The 20,627-nt window shown below is 42.8% G+C and overlaps 1 protein-coding gene across 4 annotated transcripts in view; it reads right to left on the bottom strand.

The window, feature by feature from the left end:
* The window catches only part of ACTN1 (actinin alpha 1), an 86,584-nt gene that overhangs the window by 34,259 nt on the left and 31,698 nt on the right, over positions 1-20,627 (bottom strand). For 3 of the 4 annotated variants that reach the window (XM_066321370.1, XM_066321367.1, XM_066321368.1), the window contains exons 2-3: positions 11,465-11,579; positions 6,498-6,617 (exon numbers count right to left, since the gene is read on the bottom strand). In XM_066321370.1, coding sequence (XP_066177467.1) covers positions 6,498-6,617; positions 11,465-11,579 — 235 coding nt within the window. Of the gene's footprint in view, positions 1-6,497; positions 6,618-11,464; positions 11,580-19,508; positions 19,673-20,627 lie in introns of those variants that run through there. The other variant, XM_066321369.1, reaches the window with a different exon arrangement.

Raw genomic sequence — 20,627 nt, 5'->3', positions numbered from 1 at the left:
ACTGTCTGTGGAGGACTTCTTTCAGTCATGTAATTGCCAAAAGACACAACAGAGCATTTCTCGAAGTCCACGCATCCTGCTGGAAGAGGAAGCAAGGACTGATGCTGACCAGTCTGCACAGAATGTAACATAAACCGTGACTGTGAGCAGACTGTGTTTACTGCTCATTAGATTCCACAATATAAATCATCAAGGGTCAAGAACCTGGAGCTTTTACAAGGCAACTGCTTGCGTGTGAGGTACGATCTGTTTATGATAGAGGGTCCTGGGGAGAGGTGCTTGGGGCAATGCTGGCCCAGAAAGAAGCTTCCACCACGTATGGACTAGAGCCAAACAGTCCAAACAGTGAGCAGATGGGTCTCAAGGACTGATCTTCAACATCTACAAAAATTCCATGGATATATATATATATGCAGTTACAGAATTTACAGCCTTCACGGTTTTGGATAGTGAAACCAGCTGAGCTGCTTTCTCCTACTCATTCTCTGACAAGTCTCTGTATGGCAGGATCTTTAACAAACAAATGACAAGTTACAGGAGTATTTTCAGTAATAAAATGGTTAGAATTAACCTACTGCTTGGAAGTAGAATAATTCAAGTCCCATGAAGATTGTCAGAAACCATTTTTGTACTACTGTAGACAGCTCCATGCCACTTCTTTCATAAAGCTGCTCAGCAGGAACACATTGTATTCAGAGGCAAGTGCAATTTGCCCTATAGGCAACTGACACCTGTCTGGATACTGACACAAAAGTAACAATATGTGAATTTTTCATTTTAAGCTGCCAGAAAAGGTTTTCTTCTTACAAAAAAAAAATCAAAACGCGAACCTCGTTGTATTCAAAACCAACAGACCAGGAGTACATACCCCAAAAAGAGATTTCTAGAAATCGTGTCCCAAGTCCTGAAAACTTGTGATTTAGAGATACATGTCACACAACTTCCAGTGTAAATCAGAATTATAAGATCTACTGTCCTTTGACATACATCTGAATTAGTGATTTACAGATGCAAAAGACAGAAAACAAGACATGCCACCTTGTTCTACTGCCGTAAAACTTTCTGCTCCTTTTCTAAACTTCAGAGTACAGTAAGATCTCTTAGTGGGTCATCAGTTTGCTCAGAATTAAACAGTCAATAACTTCTCAGTTCAGTACAAAAAACCTACAGTTACTTTTGCTGGCATGAAAAAACTGTGTCTGTAGACGGTTTTCACACAAATTAATTTTTTACAGACATTTTGAGGTCAGGGGGTTGTCTGCTAGGCAGATGCAAGAAAATATGTGTTGGCAAGTGTATTCGGTTCTGTACTTTTTGTATTCTTTACTCCTCCAATAAAGTCCTGCAAACAACTTAAAGGAAAATTCTTACTATTCTTACAAATACCTGAGATACTGCAGCTAAAATACAAGAAAGTATCTGTATTTTCAGCCTGTTTGTTTTGTTTATGTGATAGATACTCATGGGGATTTTCAAAAAGCAAAAAAACCCAGTGCTTGTAAAACCCACAACAGTTGGCAGGACTCTTCTATGATATATTTAAGACCTGAAACTAAATTGAGCTTTTTAGTTTAATGGGCTTGATTAAAATCTGATGACAATACTTTAATGCTGAAAATGCTTCATGAACAGTAATAAATCAACCAGTGAGCTGAAACAGGTAATTAATATTATTGCTCCATGGAATTTAATTGGAAATAAAGGCCCAGAGACTTACATAAAACTGACAGTGTTAAGTCGCTAACGTCACATAAGAACTCGGCACTATGTTCTGGCCACATTCTCAAATTCCAGTTTTATAAAGTCAGCTGGTGGTATTAAGGTGGAAGCATCCCTTCTTTCCCAGTCATCTTCACAGCACTACCCATTTAAAAAGGAAAATGTGCTCCCTGTTCCTATAACTGATTATTCCTTAGCAGTGCACCAAAAACAAAGCTGCTGTGGAGGAAATCCAGAATATTTCTACCACTTCATCTCTATATATCATTTTACTTCACACGGTACCACTATCTACCAAGCAGATACTGATGTCAGTGAGATTAGTGAGTGATCCATCCCAGGATACACATTTAACAAGCCAATCCTCTGTCCTTTTTTTTTTTCCTGCTCTTTGAAACAGAATTGACAAAATGGTTATTATTTGTTAGAAACAGGAAAGTATTTTTTATTTCTAGTGCTAAAAATCTGCTCCTGAAAACCTGGTTACAAAGTTAACCAGCCTGATCAGAAGACTCTATGTTCTTTGGCCCTCAGTCACTTGGTTTTCCATGCCAGCATTCCCCGCTGCAAACTTCCTTTTCTTTCAGAATTCACGACCCTTCATCTGCTGCCAGTCTCTTTCTAGTATAGTAATAGAATAGTGCAGTAGAATAGGCCAAGAAACAAAAGTGAAAAACGTGGTTGCACAACAGGTTTGCATGAAGCTTTCTGCTTCCTGGTGATGAAGAAAAAGAAGCTGCATAGGAATTGTTAAGAAGTCGAATGCAACACTACAAAGTTAGAACAATCCAATGTTTAATTAAAGACAATATGCTTGTTCCTTCCTGATATAAGGAAGACTCAGTACTGTGAGAGCAGTTCAGGTATTAAAAGGCTTGTAATCAGACAGTATTTTCTAAAAGCCTGGCTCTGCTTTCCAATTGCTCTTTCTAGGCATGGTCTCTGCAAGCACTGTGTGCACTTCACCACCAGCAGCTGTTGAAGGAACAGCAGCAGCAAGCACGTTATCAATCTGATTTACATTCAACTTGCGGGTTGATCAGTTGCTGGCTAAGACTGGTGAGGCATCTGCATCCATCAGAAGGAAATTTTTTGCATCAGTGAATATGTTTCCACCCAACTTCTCATTGTACCAAGTAACAAGTATGCAAAAACTACAGTACTGGTTGGCCACAGAGACGTGCCTTTTGAAATGCCACCATCTCTTTTAAATGCATGAACTTATTTTGAAAAATGCAAAAAACATTAAATTCCTTTTCCTGCGTGCGGATAGTTACAAGCAGAATCAGTAACACAGAAACTGTTATTATGCCCTCCTAGACACTGCTGAGCTGCCCATGAGAGCACAGCCTCTCCATGGAGAGAAGTTGCAGGGCATGAACAACCGGCAGGAAAGCATTATGATCTGGGAATTGGAGACATAGAACAACAATGGTGATGACATAAAAGCTGTTCTGCATTTTGTTTGTCAAACAAAAGGCAAATAGAGCTGAACTATCCACACCCCTGTCTTCAGAAAGCATGTTGCTCTTGATGGTCCTGTCAGATTTAGGACAGATAGATGGCATTGTTAGTGAGGGTGTAACTCTCAAGTCCCTAACAGAGTGGACAGGACATAGGGACAAATAAAATGCTATGCTTCACTCACTGACACAGGGAGATCCTATTTCCCCCCTCTTTTCATAGTGGAATAAATGTAAGCTTGCACTGCCTGGTGCTTCAGTAGGTGTTTTACTCAGATGGGACTTCTGCAATCATTGAAATCTCTAAACTTTATTTCTCCTTTTACTTGTGCAGGTGAGAATAGGGGTTGGTTCATCCAAACTTATGTGTATGTTGAAGTAAGATCTGTTTAGGAAAGCAGCAACCTTCCATGGCGATTTAAGGTAAAGAATAAACCAGTCTTAGAGTGACATACTTGACCTATTCAGTCTGTTAAATCCCAGGAGCATTTGACATGAGTATGGAATCTATTACAGCGAAAGAAGGCTCCTGAGGTGTCAGATGACAATGAGATTTAAAAGCAGATGAAAACCATTTCACTAGAGCCTCCCTTGATCCAGATTTACACTGATCTGCTCTATGCCACAACATACTTTGATTCTATGGATTCCAGCTAACAAAATGTTTAGATTAAAACAAAACAAAAACCCCCAAAACCCAGGACATTGATGGCCAATATGTAGAGAGAACTATAGCTGGACTGCAGACCCTTCAAACAGGACCTTTCTGCCCAGTAGACACCCAGAGATAGAACAAGCCTCTGAAGTAAGGAGTGTGCTCCCTCAGCCAGTACCACCACACTGCAGCTGCATGGTGGTTTTCTTCTCTGGGAGAAAAACTCCCTAGAAAACTTTCTACATCAGTCCAATCTGACCCAGGCATCTACAGCTCATTCTCTTGGTGCAGAATTATAACTGACCCATTGGTTTTGACATTCTACCTTGATGCTGCATGATGTCTTAAAAAAGTCTCAAAGCAAGTCCCTAAAATTTATGCTTCAGAAAGGTTCATAATCCCTTTCATGGACAGAATAAACGGCTATGCTGTCCAAAGTAAAAGTCCGTTTTTATAGCTGATGTGCAGTTTACTGCCCACCAAGCACCTGACAGGCTGGGCAAAAGTCCCTGCAGCAGGTGATGTCCCTTGGTGACAAGAGTGGCCTGGGCTCGGTCTGTGTGCATGGGCAGGCCCTGGGGTGGGCGAGTCCATGCTGTGACCACACTTACATGGCCTGAGCTTACATCACAGCACAGGCCCAAGCACTCCGTATAAAAAATCAAAGCTAACCTCAGACTAAACTGCAGCGCCATGCCATCTTTGGTAGTTTAACGAAAGCCATATGTATTGTCCATGTAGCTGCACAGGCACCAGGACACAGGAAAGCCAGGAAACATTCAGCAGGGGAGCTCAAGATCACTTTTCAGATTGATATGGATCATACTTCTGCCATTTTGTGACAGCCTATTTCTCAGTAGAGTAACTGCTATGAGGCCATACTGAATAAGTGGGCCCTGGTGATCTTTGGTCACAGATCATTTGACTTGCAAATGATTTCTAAGTGCCGTGAGATACAGTCACAGCTGACTCAGGAACAAGGCAAAAAAGACCCCAAAAAAAAAAATCCCTCAGAAGGAGAAAAGAAATTACTGCCAGGGAGAACAGAATTAGAAGGGAAAAAAAAAAGGGAATTTAGGAAGAAAGGAAGATAGGGTTTACAAATACTCTGGAAAACAGGAGCTATTTTAAGGCAGACCATCTCTGGCTCCAGTTCCAGTTTCTCTAAGCTGAAAAGGGTCCTATACAGATATGGACTGTTGTAGCAGACACTAGATGCATCAGTCTTTTCGTAAGGGCACAAAATGACCTTAGATACATATTTGTGCTCCATAAACAGTACTCACAGCCAACAATGGCCTCAGGTTGCTACTGCTGAAAAAACTGAGAAATCTGAAGAAAAGTTTAGCGTGCAAAATATCTGTATCATTCAGCCACTGACCTCTTGCATTTTGCTCTTCAATACCAAACACAGTAAAGAGGTGCCTGCAATGCCCCAGACATTAGTTCTGAATTATTCCAAAGTCTCCATGAAGTTAAAGCCATATGTTGAGGTAAAGGTTTGGTATGGCAAACATAAGCACCTGCAGTGGCTGAGGTAATCTGCCTGATCTGACATGGAACAAATGAGCCATAGGATGGGTACAGGTGTTGAAGATGCCCCAAGAGAATGCTTGAAAATTCAGAATATGGGACAGCATGCCAAGCCTGCATTGACCTCATGAGCTGAGAACAGGCAGAGCTCAGACCTGCAGGCTCAGGACTCTTCCAAAGAAGGAATACTCATCCAGAACTGTATCATGGGCTCATTTCCTGGCTGTGTCATGAGTTTCCCCAGAGAAACCAAGTATTTCCATCTGCAAGGTGGAGATAACAAACCTCCCTCATTTTCCATGGTCACCGTAAAGACAAACTTAGAAATATCTCAGAAGCAGAGTGTCTCCACAGCAACAGTGACAACCTGAATCCATAGGAAGGACAAATAGATCAAGTGTCATGAAAACCTCTAAGACCTTCTGAGACTTGGGTGACATATCTGTACAATACCCACCACCTCTGCTAAAAAGACAAAAATCCTACACAGCTGCCTGCTTTCTGCATGATCTGAAAGCTCTTGATGGCATCCCAGACGCCGCCCACACTGGTGGTCTCTACACAGTGATACAAGGCTTCCTGCCAGAGCATCCAGCTATGTAGGGTGCACAAGCCTGGAAGCCCTGAAAACTGGAGCCTCTGGGGTCCTTGTCCTGTGTTGGGGACTGCACTTGGCTTTGACCCATGCAATGTCCTCCAGCAACAGATCCTCTCCAGCAGCTCTGAAACAAGCCAAATACAAATAGCTGCTATGCTTCAATTTAGAGTTTTCTTCATTTGAGAAAGAAGTATCTCAATTAACTTGTTTCTGCCATTGCTCAGTTTTCCTTAATTCATGAGAACCAAGAGAAAAGCAGAATAATCTGCTTTTCAATAATTCGAATAAATGGAATAATAATAATAATCTGATCAATAATCTCAAATGGAAATCAGGTTTGGCAGCCTGGAGTGAAAACAGGATTTAAATCCAGGGTAAAGGCCTACTATATGCCATTTTTAACTCAATTGTTTATTCGACAAGAACACAGTAGGGCTTGGGAGGTGTAAAGGGAAATGGCATGCAGCTATGAAAGAAAGGCAAGGGCTAAGCACAGCTTGGGCTCAGAAAAATCAGATGGTTCCTTTACCTTCTGCTCCAATGGATACTAGCTTGACTCCTTTGCTGGCAATGAAATCCAAGGCCTTGTTCACGTTGGATATTTTGTGCACTCGCATTTTGCCTCTTTCAGGCTTAGCCAGACGTTCACCTAATCAGAAAAAAGGCAAAACAGAATAAAAGTGTTAGAAAACAGTTCCAAACCTGTTCTTCCTTAGTGCATGTCTCCTGTGGTGCGGCTCCGAATGCTCAGCCTGGCGAGAGTAGACCTCCCTGCATCTTTTCAGGACAGCCACACTCACCCCAGAAAGAATCAGACAGAAAAGTATCTTATTGATGCATCACAAGTAAGCTGGTAACAGAAAACCTGTCCTTTTCAGAGTAGGTTTGCATCAGAGGTGAAAAAATCTGTTAAAGCCCCCCAGAGCTAAGCAGTGGAACCAAACTCCTCCAGCCACAGGTAACAAGGCCTGGAAAGAGCACAAACTCTCCTCCCTGACAAAGACAGGTGGCAAGCTCTCCTCCAGCATTTACAATACCCAACTTAAAAAGCAAGTATCTCCTTGGAACTACTACAGTCAAATATGAGGGTGATTTTGTACTTTGCCTTTTCTTCTCCTCAGTCACGACTCAGACCTCCTACCTCTCTAGTCTCTCCATCGAATGGCGAAAACTGCCTGTAGCAGGAAATAAAACTACTTCTTTGGCAAAGTGGCTTTATAACTGTAAGGACTGTCACATCAGCTCCTTTACACTAAGTCAAATGTGTTTCTAACGCTATACTAGGTCTTTTATACAAGTGCATTTTAAATGTTTATAGTGAGGCACAAAAGAAGGAAGCAGCCTAGCCTTGAGGTAAGAACAGGTTAATCTCTGACATGTCCTCCTTGATAGGCTGCTTCTCACTACACTCACAGTCTACTTTTACTAACAATAACACAAGCACTCAGAGTAAGCAAATTAAAGCTTGGACAGATGGACTTTTCAAAGAAAACTCAAACAGAAATACAATTAGACAGGATTTCAGGAACCACTCATATATGACACAACATTAGAAGTGAAAAGAACATCACTTCCAGATCACAAGCCCCAGAATACAAAAACAGTCTAAAGAAAACCCAAGCTGGTTTTGTACTTCCAAAAAGTTATAATTAAAAGGAGATTAAACGGGCAAGTCTAGGCAAGTCACTTGATGTATTCAGTTCTGAAATTTTTAAGTCAATGCAAGCTGACTCAAACCCTTTACTTGATGTTTAAGTGTGAGCAAGAAAACTACTTGACTTGTTTCTTAACACAGGTGCAAGGAAAACCTAAAACAGAGAAGAGAATGCTATCTCCATAACCATGCCCTGCAAAGTAAAAGTCCGGAAATTACAATCCTTTAAAAGTTTTTTAAGTGGTTACTGTAAACTGGTGTCATTACCTCTCACACTAAAGGATAAAACCAGATTAATTTTTAAAAGGAAAACACTGATGTCTGACAATTTAGGTAAAAAGATGTATTTTATGGTACTACGTCCTTCCTAGCATTAAAAAATACAAAAACCCAACTCTTTTGCTTTAACAGAATCTCATGCACACGTCACAGTACACTGCTTTATTTTTCCACTTGGATAATACTAGTCATGCTAAAGAAAAGCTGAAGCATTTTTTGTGACACTTATTTGTGACAGCTTCACAACAACATTTTAACCTGCAATTTTACCATAGACTTAAGCGGTCTTATGCAGCCAAATGTCAACAAATGGGTTGAGCCAGCTAAAACCCAGCCATTTCCTTCGGTTCAATGTGACTGTAAACTAGCCTTGCAAAAAGAAAAATAAAGACAAGCGATTAGGTTTCAGCTGGAATAGCAAGCTGATCCAATTCACCTTGTGGCCGCATGTGCAATGCCAGTGCAGGGGAGAGCATCTGAACTGCTCTCCCTGGGGCTGCTCCCCTGACAGCCTGAGATCCTCGAGTAATTGACGGTGATTGCAAAGCTCTCTCAGGTTGAAATCCTTCCTCTGTGAACCTTTTAGCTTTCAAAACCCGATGACTATTTCCTTCAGACTTGGACTTCATTACAGATTTAGATTTCCAGAAAAAAGGATCATATGGTTCCATGCCATACATTATCAATGATGTTGACTGTTAAAAGGAAGTCTGCCAGAAATATCTTCTGCTTGGAGCTACTGGCATCACTGGCTTCATTTCTCGGTACTTCTAGCTGACGAAAACAGTCCACTACTCACTTTCATTCTCTGATTCTCGTGAAGTGGCCCAAGACTGTGCTTTAAAAGCCAAGTAATGCAAGGATGTGTTGGCATAGAAGTTGTTCATTGCAAATTTGTTTAGGAAAGAGTTCAATTAGTAACTGTCTGTCTGAAGGAGAAAAAAAGCATCTTAAAACATTATTTTAAAAGTACTAAATGTAAATTTAGCCTTTTACAGTCTTGTAGCATTGTTTTTAAAATGGCTTTGTCACAGGTGAAAAATGAAAGTGTATCTTTTGGGGCAGTTTCTAAGAGGGGGGCTGTCACTGCTACTTCCAATTAGAGACCAATGAGGAAGCCCCAGGACAGGCCATGGAACCTCCCCTACGGTACAGTGACTGGGGAACCAAGGGGCTCTTGTGGGGCTGAAAGGGGACCTGTCAGCAGCGCAGCTCCCCTCCAGAAGGTACCACACAGACCATCATTGCTTCCCATACTCTGGGAAACTGCACTGGATGGGAAAACCGCTTCTTACCTGCCCAAGCTGCCTGGCAGCAATGTGTTCCCTCACACATGTGAGGGTCTCCCTCCCTGAAACAGGTTTCTAGTGGCAGTCCCTCTTCCACAGTAGGGTCTCCAACAGTTTCCCTGATGCAGGCTCTATCCTTTCTGCCATGGCAGAATGGCACAGCATAGGTAGGGGCATAGGGAAATAGTGCTCCCTCATTCCCACACATCCAGGCCAGGTGGAGGGGGCACTCAGCTCCACATGGCTCTCAGCCAAGCTGACACAGCACTCTCATGGCTGAGAGCTCTTATATTCTGGGTTAGAGGAGATCAGCCTATCACAGAGTAACTCTGCTCGTGCCAAATTCCCATCAGCAGCTCTGCAGTCCCCCAAAATATGCGAAGAGGAAAGTGTGAGCCGAGAGCTGAAAGGGAAGGCCAGAGGCTGGAACTGGAGGGCTAACAGCCATCCAGAGATTCACCATTTTGGCAGATAGCATAAACATACATATGAGCTCTTGACAAACATCAGGAGACTCCTGACCCTCACACACTGCTCCCCGTATGAGCTGCTGTTTCCCCAGCCATGGACCTAAGGGGTTGCTAGAGGAGCTGGCAGCTGGAAGGAGGCTCAGTATGAGCAGTGGGGCTCACAATGGATAAGGGAACCGCAGTGAGGGAAGTGAAATGAGGAAAAACGTGCTGTGTTTCTCTTTTTTCACCACTGTACTTAGGAGAGCTGCACAGCTTCTGCTGTCTCTAGGGAAAGGATGCTCAGTCTTAAGTGTGTGAAGGACTGTGGTCTCTGGTGGGATGCAGTCCCCAGCTGCCCCCCGCCTTTGCCCACTGGCCACACAGCAGCGGGCTGCAGGCACAGAGCTGCTCCACACTGGGGCAGGGATGTGCCACCCCCACACCACTGCAACTGAAAGCTGCTGGCTTCCTCCCAAACAGAGGTGTGGATCTGATAGGCCCTGCCAGTGGGCTACCAAAGGGACAACAGCAGAGGAAGAGTGGGAGATGATGCAAGGAAATGAAACAGCGTGAGATACAAGATTCCCTGCCTTAGCACCAAGTCTCATCTGCCTTCTCCTACACATCCTTCTCTCCTCTATCTTCCAATCCAACTGTTACAAGCTAAGCCCTCAATGCCCATCTGTCCCAGTGTCCAGGCTGCAGACCTGTCTCTCTGAGGGAACATAAACACAGAAAATACATTAACAGGTCCCTGCTACCTCATTTCTTACAGGCACTGCAGAAACAATGTGCACCCTACAAAGTTTTGATTGTGTTTCCAACTCAGATGCCTCCAAACCATCAGCATGGGCAAACCCCCAGATATCTCATTCTATATTCATAACTTCTTGAAAAATACTGATGATAAACTGACAGAATATATGCATAAAATGGTAAAAAGGAAGGTAAGGAAAGAAAAGGGACATAGGAAAAGCATCTGAATGCTACTATTATGGCCATTTTATTGGAAAACATACCAAGGTCAGGAATTCAAGTCACTGGGTTGCTGTAACTGGCTCAAAAGCTATCAAAAGAGCTGGGGGTGAACAACCCCAGTTTGGTAAATACAGTCTTGCCCTCTTTCAACACCTCATACAACATTTTAGTAAGGTATTTATTTCATGAACACATCAAAAGGGATTACTGTTTATATTAAATAATCCCTGGGAGATACCTGTCTAGTAGTGGGACATTTGTGACAGAGTAAAAACACATCTGACCTAACTTGTTCATGCCACTGCTTTTATTTCAGACTGAGTATTTTGGGATTTTGCTTTTCTTTTGGATTTTTTTCCCCATGAAGGTTTGAGCATTAAGCTCAGATTGAAACTAGAATGGAAAAACTTCAGTCATGGCGGAAACTAAATGACACAGAAGATTTACTGGTTTGACTCCCTTCTTCCAGTAACTTCTATCATACTCCCACTGTCATGTGGCTTTGGTATGATTTCCCAGTGCAGCATTCCCACACTTCCCAGAGCTGCTTCATCAGCCCTGCCAAGCAGTAAGAGCCACTGCCTGGATCTTCAGAAGAGGCTGTGCATTCCTGACAGGCAGAGAAAAGCCAAGAAGCCAGAGCAGGAATGCAATAGGCAGCCTGCACAGGCCATGAGCTTCGGAGTGCATTCCAAAATGGCCATTGCTGGAGACATGTATTTGTTAGAGAGAAATTTGTTCTGAATTAGGAAGCAGCTGTTCTTACATTCCAGCAAAAACTGCAGCATTACAGCCCTTGCAGTCAGTCTCCTGCATGGGCAGCCCCACACAGAAGCTCTCTCACCTGAAATGACTTCCAGAAGTAACATGAGTTTAAGACCATCCCTGAAATCTTCCTCTATGTTCTCAATCTGTGTCCCAGCCTTGCGGAGGTGAGAATTACACCATGCTGTAAATGTCTAAAACACAGGAAAGGAAAGAAAAAAAAAAAAAAAAAAAAGGCAGTCAGTAATCTTCCCACAAACCAAATAACAGTTCCCAACCAAATCAGGGCTGCTAATGACTAAGGCTCATTAGATTGTTTCATATCCATCGATGTCCTTGTGGAGCACAAGCATTTGCACCTCTAAATACCCAAAGAGGTTGCAGGATGTTTCTGTAGCAGAGGGAATTTGAGACAGTAACTTTACAGCTCCAGCACATCCGATGTTCTGGAGAGGTTTCGCATTTTCTGTTTGGCTTAGAATACCTTGAAAACGATTTTAAAGCATACCAAGTGCTCAGATTGCTAAGGACTTCCAGCGGTACTAGAGAACACATATTAATACAAAGGAGAACAGGGAACAGCATTACAAATGATCTTGTCTCTAGAGGGGTGCTTGAGGAAAAAAAAAAAAAAAAAAAAAAAAAAAAAAAAAAAAAAAAAAAAAGAACCATTCTTCAACTCTGGTCTACTCCATCCTTAGCAGCCCTTAGACACTGAAGGACAGCATGCTGAGCTCCTCAGCCACATAAATCATATCCCAGTAGGGTCTATCCTGCTGCCTCCATTCTCACTGACTAAATGCTAAGCAGACCTCCCTTTCCTATGATCATCCCACCTTTCTTCCCCCATTCCATGGAGGAGTTTATACTTTCTGAACAAAGATGGTATCATCCATCTCAGCAGAAGTACAGGTCCTAGAAAGGATACATGTGACAATTAGTGACACTGCTGTCTAGTGCAGCCCCGAATTTCCGCTACTTGTGAGCCTCTGGCAGAAGCATCATTGCAGCCATCTCAAAAATAAAATCACAGCCACTCTGTAATCAGTGGTACCATGCACCACCACTGGAATAATAACACAAGTCTGAAGTGCAGGACAGACTGAGGCCCAAACTACAATACAGTCAGTACTATGCAGGCTAAACAAGACTGTTTTTTAAAAGCATCTTCTGACCTCAACTAGTCAAGATAAAAGTATCTCTCGTATGAGAAATTAATTTCATCACAACAGATGACAACACATTTTTTGTGGTCGCAAGCTGTAAGCCCATGCGCTGAACAATGGGCATGTGGGGCACTGACAGGGGAGAGACCACCTCTTCCAAGAGAGGTGACAAGAGTTATCTCAAAAGGGTACCATGGGAACTGGTCTGAAAGAGAAGAGTTCAATGGTCAAAACACGAACAGCAAATATAAAACATCTCAGACACCTCTGCCTGCATAGACTTTAACAGGTGACTCAAGGAGCTGAAACTCATCTCAACATGCAGATGCTGTTTGACACAAAACTACTGTTTGAAGAACAAATGGTAGCAACCAGGAGGACAAGTTTGTTCAAGTGCTAATGTATGTGTTTCACAGTGTTTGAATAGCAGACAAGGCAAACCCTTTCCTTTGTACAACCTGATAACCCCTCTATCACTCTCAAAATAGAAGGGGGATGTTACACTCATTTTTGAGTATCTGAAAGCTGAGTACTACCACAGGGAAAGTCTTCCCTACCTCTCCCAGATCTGGCCCTAGAGCCAATTCCACTCACTGACCCAGCAAAGAAAATTGTTTACTTTCTTAAGACAAGGACTGCTCAATAGTGCATGGAGGCAGTTCAGCAGAATCTAACAAGCCTCTACAGAAGAAAACTGGGCACACAAGAACCAAGCAGGAGGGTGGAGTGGACCACAGCAGCCATGCCATTTTAAGTTGCTGGGGAACCACAGAAGGAAGGACTCATTTAATACTGAAGCACAGCATGCCAAAAACTTAGAAATGCTTCACTACTACTTATACCATGCATGGGATTTCAAAAGAAAGATTACCCCAAATGGAAATAGGATTGTTCTTAGATGCCTCAAAGCTGAGCTTTCACTACTAACCTGCTCTCATTTGAGTTCACCAGACCACAAATAGTGTGGCAGTCTTTCCTTGGAAAAAGCATTGCTCAACAGCTACTGAGCTTCCCACTGCTGCTTTCTGGCCTTGTTCTCCACTGGGACTGTGGAATGGAGCAGGATCACAGCACAGCTGTAAATACTTTTATGGCAATGGCCCTTTGGACGGATGCATGTATTGTGAAAGTCTGGGATCTCTTTTTTCAAAATAGTCTGGTTTCCTTCCAGACTTGGAAGCTTGGAAAAAAGAAGATTAAGTAATTAAGCACCTTTTATTGCTTTTTATTGTTAATCCCCTGAGAAAAAAAAGAGGTGGTGAGTTTTTTTTTAATAAGAGTGGTTTAATTTGGAAAAGGGCCCTGTATCCTGAAGTACATCCTCTTGGTGCTATTTTCCTCATTCTACTGCTTGAACTGTATTACAAGAAGAGAGGTTAATTTATTTGGGTCCTTTTTGCAGCCAGGCTACTTCACTCTTCCAGAAAGGGCAAATGAGAGCAGAGATGCTTTCAAATGCAACATTACCATCACATATCACAGTATGAGAGCAAGTTATGTCAGAAAGGTTGTGGATGCCCATGGACCTCCTTCTCGTATCTGGAAAGCAGACAAAGCAAAATACCTTGAGCTAGTTGTCTGGCCTTGGGTGACATTACAAAATTCATGTTGAATTGAGGAGGAACCCCGAGATCTAACTCACAGGCCACAAGGCTGCACTGTTATTTCCTGTTCAACTTCTCTGAAGTCATTTCAGTTTTGTTCTCCATCAGTCTAAAGCAGATCAGACATCTCTGCTTGAAATCACTGATAATTCTAAAAGAGCTCTACAGGGCATCCCTCTGCACAGCACCAACTTCTCAACTGGAACCATCTCCATCTCATCATGGCCTCAGACAGGCTGAAGTGACACAATTCTGCCAAACACTGCCATTAACTGTGAATACCAGAATGGACACTTTGGCTTCTCAAGAGCACAGACCATGAAGGGTGAATAGAGCACACACAGTTTCCATGAGACAATTCCCAGATGCACAGACATTTTCTCAAGGCATCTTCGGGTCCTGCATGAACAAGCATAATACTCTAAGCAGCACAATAGCATATGTGAACAGCAACAACCAGAATCCTGGTGCAGATGCATTAGGTCATTTTACAAGAAAGCAGGATTATGAATGCTTTTAATAACTGCAGTGGGACTCACAAACTGTATTCACCACAGATCATGCCAGAGCAATATCTATCAAAACATAAACATCAGAAAACAGCTTTAGATTACATTTACTGTACATCCTGCAGAGGGTAAAATATCTTACTTCAAAGCAGTAAACTGGAAAGAGATCTGACAGTTAGGAGAAGACTGCAGAAATGCATCAGCAAAGTAGAGGGAACCAAGAGAGAGCTGAAATTTTCACTGTCCACTGGGTCTTCCAATCCTGGCAATCTTGTTTAGTGCCATTTTTACTGACTTGGCTTCATGCATCTGCACAGGATCCTTTTTGCGGTTCTAGAAAACCTACTGAAAGGAAACCCACTCACCCTAGCCACCTTCTGGGCAACACAGCTGCTCCTCCCCACGCTTTGAGTCACAGCTACCAGTGGCATTTGGCTCAGGGCAGCTGCTAAGCCCCTCTGTGCTGCCTGTCACCAGCCAACAAGTTTCAAGAGTGAAAGAGCTGTCAAAAGCAACCAGCCATCTTTCTGGTGCAGGCCTGGCCCTGGGAGCAGCCAGGCAAGGAAAAAAACCACAAAAAAACACTTGCATTTGTTGTGGTGAGGTGACTTGCACCCCAGTTCAGAGAGCAAAAATACACTACCAGGCAGGAAGCTGCCCAGAAACAGTACATGTTCTTCCTTGCTGTCTGCAGACACAGCAGTCTGGAGATTATTCTCCTGCTTACTTCTAACTCCCTGCCCCAAAGACAAGAAATCAAACAGTCTGTGAATCTTGAGGTTTATGGAAGTTTCAGAGCTGGAAAATTACTTACTGTTAAATAATAGCACAGAAACCTCACTCCATAAATTTTCTGTGGCAACTGCACAAGAGGCGCAAACAGAGCTGTGCTTCTTGGCCCTTGGATCTTTCCATATATTGTACTCGTAATTTTATTTTTGGACACAACAGATTGCCAGGACACCCCTGCAGGTCTGCCTCTTGTTCACTGCTCACTGTGGAAGATGTCTGACGAAACATGAGTTTGCATGTGCATGGATGCATTTCTCAACACTGCTCTCTGTACTCCCTGCTCCTATCTAGCTATGATTTGTAGGTTTTTTTGTGGGTTTTTTTGGTTTGGTTTTTTTCCTTTTACATCCCAGCCTAATCAGCAAGATCCCTGACATCAAGTTCAACTCTTGCTATTTGGCTGCTGGGTCCTGCATGAACAATAGCACATTGGGATTCTATCACAATGTAACATGTCAGATAATAAAAACAAAAGCAAATATGATTAACTGTTCAGCTGCCCCAGCATATTTACTGCTGGGCTATCCTCTACAAACCTCCCTGCCTATCTGTTTTAACAGTCATGCACACCCTTTTTCTTGACACATGAGAAGCTTTGCTTCTTCACTGTATTAACCCTTCCTCAGGGTTAAAACAACAGCCAGGTGATAACTAGGCCTGAAACCAAAACTCTAATGAGATATCATCTTCAGCTAGGTCCTTCCAGGTATCTCTCAGTCCTGTCAACTGCAAACCTACCCAGACCACTTTTGCACACACACATGCACTCTGGTATGCTTTGCACTTCCCCAACAATTGCTTTTGTTCCTGAAAGCCAACAACCTTTCCCCTCCACGCTGTTACTTCCAATCTGAATACCTTTCTGTGGGCCTGATATTTCTGAGTCTGAAAGATTTTAGCCTGCTAGCAGCTGCTAACTTTTTCCCAAGGAAAAGTTTTTCAAAAAAGCTCCTTCTTAAAACAACCTTGGCAAACAACTATCCTTTCTCAAAACAATCTTTCTCCAGGTAGCATTTTGCCATTTCTCTAATTTAACCAATGAGATTAGAAAAGTGTCATTCCTACTCACCAACCATGCTAAGTCTGTATCAAAACACCTTATAAAAAGTAGTAAGAATTAGACAATAAAGCTTTTTTCTATGCCCTTTGCCTTCTGAAATATTTGGAGTCTCTCATCTTTCTTTCGTGTCCAACAACAACACCTTTCTGGTACCAAAATGGCACAGGCAGAATTCCTGAAACCTAGGGAAGCAGGACAGTAAGTCAATATTTTAAAGTTTAAAGAATGTTACGTCTCAAAAGCAGCAGCACCATGATACCACTCAAGAGCAGATCTAGAGAGCTCTTTGCTGATAGAAGGCAGTCATAAGGCACTTCAGCTGCTGAGCTATTTTAGCATTGTAAATGTTGAAGTTACCACAACCACATAAATGACAGATATTTTAAAAAAAGGTCAATTTCATCTCTTTGTGGCTGTGACAGCGACATTCCAGCTTTATCTGACCTTTTCAGATGCTCTTTACTTCTCTCCTTGCTAAATCACTCTTCCACACAGCCCTGCTTGCCATGGGTGAATGTAAACTTTCTGACATAGTCAAGAGCCTGCTGTATTTGTGTAACAGCCCTGGAGAAGCTGTAACTGAGCCAGAGTAGTGCTCTTTGCCTCTTTTCTGACAGGAGAAGGGTCTGGCTTAAGCAAAAGAATTCACTGGAGCACTGTCTCTCCAGACCACCACCACCCTGCTCGAAGAGCAGCAGTGTTCACAGCCACCAAGGCAGCCTCATTCCTCGTATTTACGATGGGGGATGAATTTTAATCAAATACTTCAACATAGCTCTGCTGTTGGGATTTGTCCACAAAGGTTTGGCTCCTGTTAAGAAGGGGATGGAGCTGCTAGCACACAAATCTCAGTCTAGTAGCACAGTTTGATGCTGTCTACACATGTGCTCTGCAAAGGGAGGTCTTGAGTGGGCTGAAAGCTACGAGTGCTAGCCCCAGGCTCATGTAGTTAGCAGTGCACCCAGGCTTCTGACTGCAGCACCAGGCTGCATTCCCTGCCTGGCCTGAACACAAACCCTCCGTGGCTCCAGCTTACTGCAGCACTGTACATTCCTTACAAGACTGCTGGGACTAATCAGCTAATTCTTGCAACAACTTTTGCATCCCACTCCATGCTGCAAGGAGTTTTATTTAAATAAAATTATCTGAAACAAGGACTGATGCAATCATCTAATAACAGCTAATAGTTTATTACAGCAGGCAGAAAACCGCTGCACACAACTTTCTTTAAGCAGCAGAATTGTAATAAAGCAGTCCAGCTGCCCCACAATGGGATCCTTTCCACCTTGGTAGTGGCGAAGCTGATACATGCTGCATCAATTAATGAGGACACTAGCCCACTGCCACGACAAATATCTCCTGTTACTTGAACAGACAGACTAGGCCATCATCAACTTACTAACTAGAAGGATTTGGCTGGGATTTGGCCATGAAAAATAAAGCTCAGCAATCCAGTTCCAGTTTCCCCTCATTCAGCAGTAACTCATTTACCAGCATTACCTCTCAGGGTCTCATGTGATTTTCCCTTTCCTAATGCTACTGCTCTGAATCCTCCTTTCACATTTTAAAGCACTTGGAAGAAATGCTGGGGTCTCGTGGGTGGCTGCTTAACACCCGCCCCACACTCAACACAGACTCAATTGCCAGGCTTGGTTGCAGCTTCTTTTTCTGCACAAGTCTGTGATATAAGCTGACAAGGAGGTGCTCATTTAATTGGGCAGTAATTACAAAGTAATCCTAGATCCTGTCAACACCCTGGAAACAAGAAAGGCTATAGCTGGACATAACAAATCACACCAACAACCCTAGTGAAGAAAGCTGGACATTAAAAAGGCTGCTCATGAGATACAGCTGGCCCATGGAATATTTTCTCTGCCTATATGCTGCAAGTGACAGAAGCTTTATACACATACAGATTATTGGTTTTTAACAGTGGTGAAGTGTAGACCTACTACAGCCCTACTTCTGTACACTGCACCTCTTGGATTACTCCTTGGTGTGCTTGGATGTCTGCTAGAACGTCCAAAAATGACTGTCCTCTCCTCTCAGGGGAGCTCTAGGCATTGTAGATCCTCTATACAAACCTCATCACAAGCACATGAAGCCATCCAAAGTGCCTTTTATTTGAATCTGAATAAAGAGAAAAGTCACCATACTCCCCAATCTTATCTTCTAACCTGAAATACCTTCACTGCATGCTGCTTTGCATCTGAAGCCACATTACAATTTTGAAAAGAAGGCATTTAATAAACCCTTTTGGTATTTATGTTCCAAGCCCAGTCTCCAAGACACAGGGCTAGTTCAAAGAGCCTGGCTTGTGTTGACAAGTTACATTATCAGCAGCTGACCTAAACAATTACAGGTATGATACTCAATGAGATGAAGGCTACACAATGAAAAGCTTTGCTTTCCAATAGAGCTGGCCTTTTAGAAAGGTTGAAGGGATTAAATGGATATTCAGAAAGAATCACTACAGACACTCATAGCACAATGTCACCACCTCCACAAACGGAGTTCAGTACTATTAGCATCAGTGCTAATGTCCTGTTCTGGCCTAACTGCAGCTGCTGAGCTCCAAGCTGAAAGACAAAATATAGCCCACACTACTTTCTGAAGTGCTATGCCCTGAAAACGGGAGGTATCATTACACTGTACTGTGCAGTACCACATCTGCTCAAAGAACCATCTGGTGGCTGCATAAGGACTTGCTGAAGGTGAAAAGGCAAATTATAAGCCTACTTGCATTTACCAACGCCAGGGTACAGCCCCTGCAATTTGGAAACACAGAACTCAGTCACCGTTTTTTAGCCACTTTCCAAAACCCACCTCTGCAGCTCAGGATGAGAACAACACCACAGGAGTATGAGCTCCATCCCTAAGTGTAATAGCATAAGCCAGCTTGGATCCCACTGGTAGTGTGAAATATCTCTTTGTTCAGAGGAGGTAGGAACTGCTGCATAGAGAAAATAAACTTTTCTGACAGCCAATTAACCCACTCGGACACTGGCAATGAATCAGCAGCACATCACTTGCAAGAAGCACCAAGTACATTCAGTGCAGGAGTTTTCATTTTTGCTCAGTGGAATACAGTTCTCAGTGTCTTGCAAGGTTTTTAATTCTCATATCCTGGAAGACAGGACAAAAAAAGAAAAACCCAAAGTCTGTTCCACACTGGCTTCCCACTGGTGTGGTGTTAACTGCTTTGGAGCCGGAATACACCCTTTTATTAGCCAACAACGGGCTAAAGCCATAAGGGCAGAAATCTCAATCCAGCACACTTCCTGTCCAGCACAGGGTAAATATTTGTTCTTCTCTACACTTGTGCCTCTGGAGCCTTTAACTCCACTTCTGCTACAGAACAGCCCCATTTTCATAGAGAATCTGCTTCTGGTATTTGAAAGCTACTGACCACTAAATCAGTGAGTTGGCTAGTATTTCAGAGCAGTAAAGTGTAAGGTCTCTTTATCCCCGAGTTACCAGAGAACATTAATAGCTAGAAAAACACAAGAAGCCTTCAAACATGCAAAAACTATTAAAAAACCTCCAAAACTATACAAGGATATCAACTGGCTAGAAAGTAAGGTCTTTTAGAGTGTATCATCAAGTTCAGACTGGCAAGACTCTTCATTATACTTCTCTCTCCTATGAAATCAGCTCGTAAATGTCAACTTGCTTCCAGCTCTCTCATAACAAAAATTAAACAGAGCTTGTCTCTGCATTTTATATGCTGAATTTTCTACATGCTTTATAGCATTTCAAGATACACTGGAAGAAATTACTTTACCACACTGGGATACAACAATTTATAGACTGCAAAGTGGCAACAAACCACTGAAAGCCAGACTGTTCAATCCATGGAAGCTGAACTCCAACTGCTTTGCACAGGACAGGGCCAAGACACCAGGATGAAAACAAGCAGCCTTATAATTCCTGATGGCAGGTCTGCACTTTACGCCTCACCATCCAGGTTTATTCAGACCCAGCACTGATTTCATCGTGAAGGTGAAGTGGCACCCACCCGGACCCAGGAGGAGACCGAGGGGAAGGCAGAGAACACCTAGCACTGTAATACAAAGCAGGACATGCAGCTCTGCTCCAGTTCTGGCCTGAG

This window comes from Sylvia atricapilla, chromosome 6, assembly GCF_009819655.1.
Source record: "Sylvia atricapilla isolate bSylAtr1 chromosome 6, bSylAtr1.pri, whole genome shotgun sequence".
In the NCBI taxonomy this organism is placed as follows: Eukaryota; Metazoa; Chordata; class Aves; order Passeriformes; family Sylviidae; genus Sylvia; species Sylvia atricapilla.
Note: the sequence above shows the minus strand (reverse complement) of the source record. Positions and strands in the feature narration are given on the sequence as shown.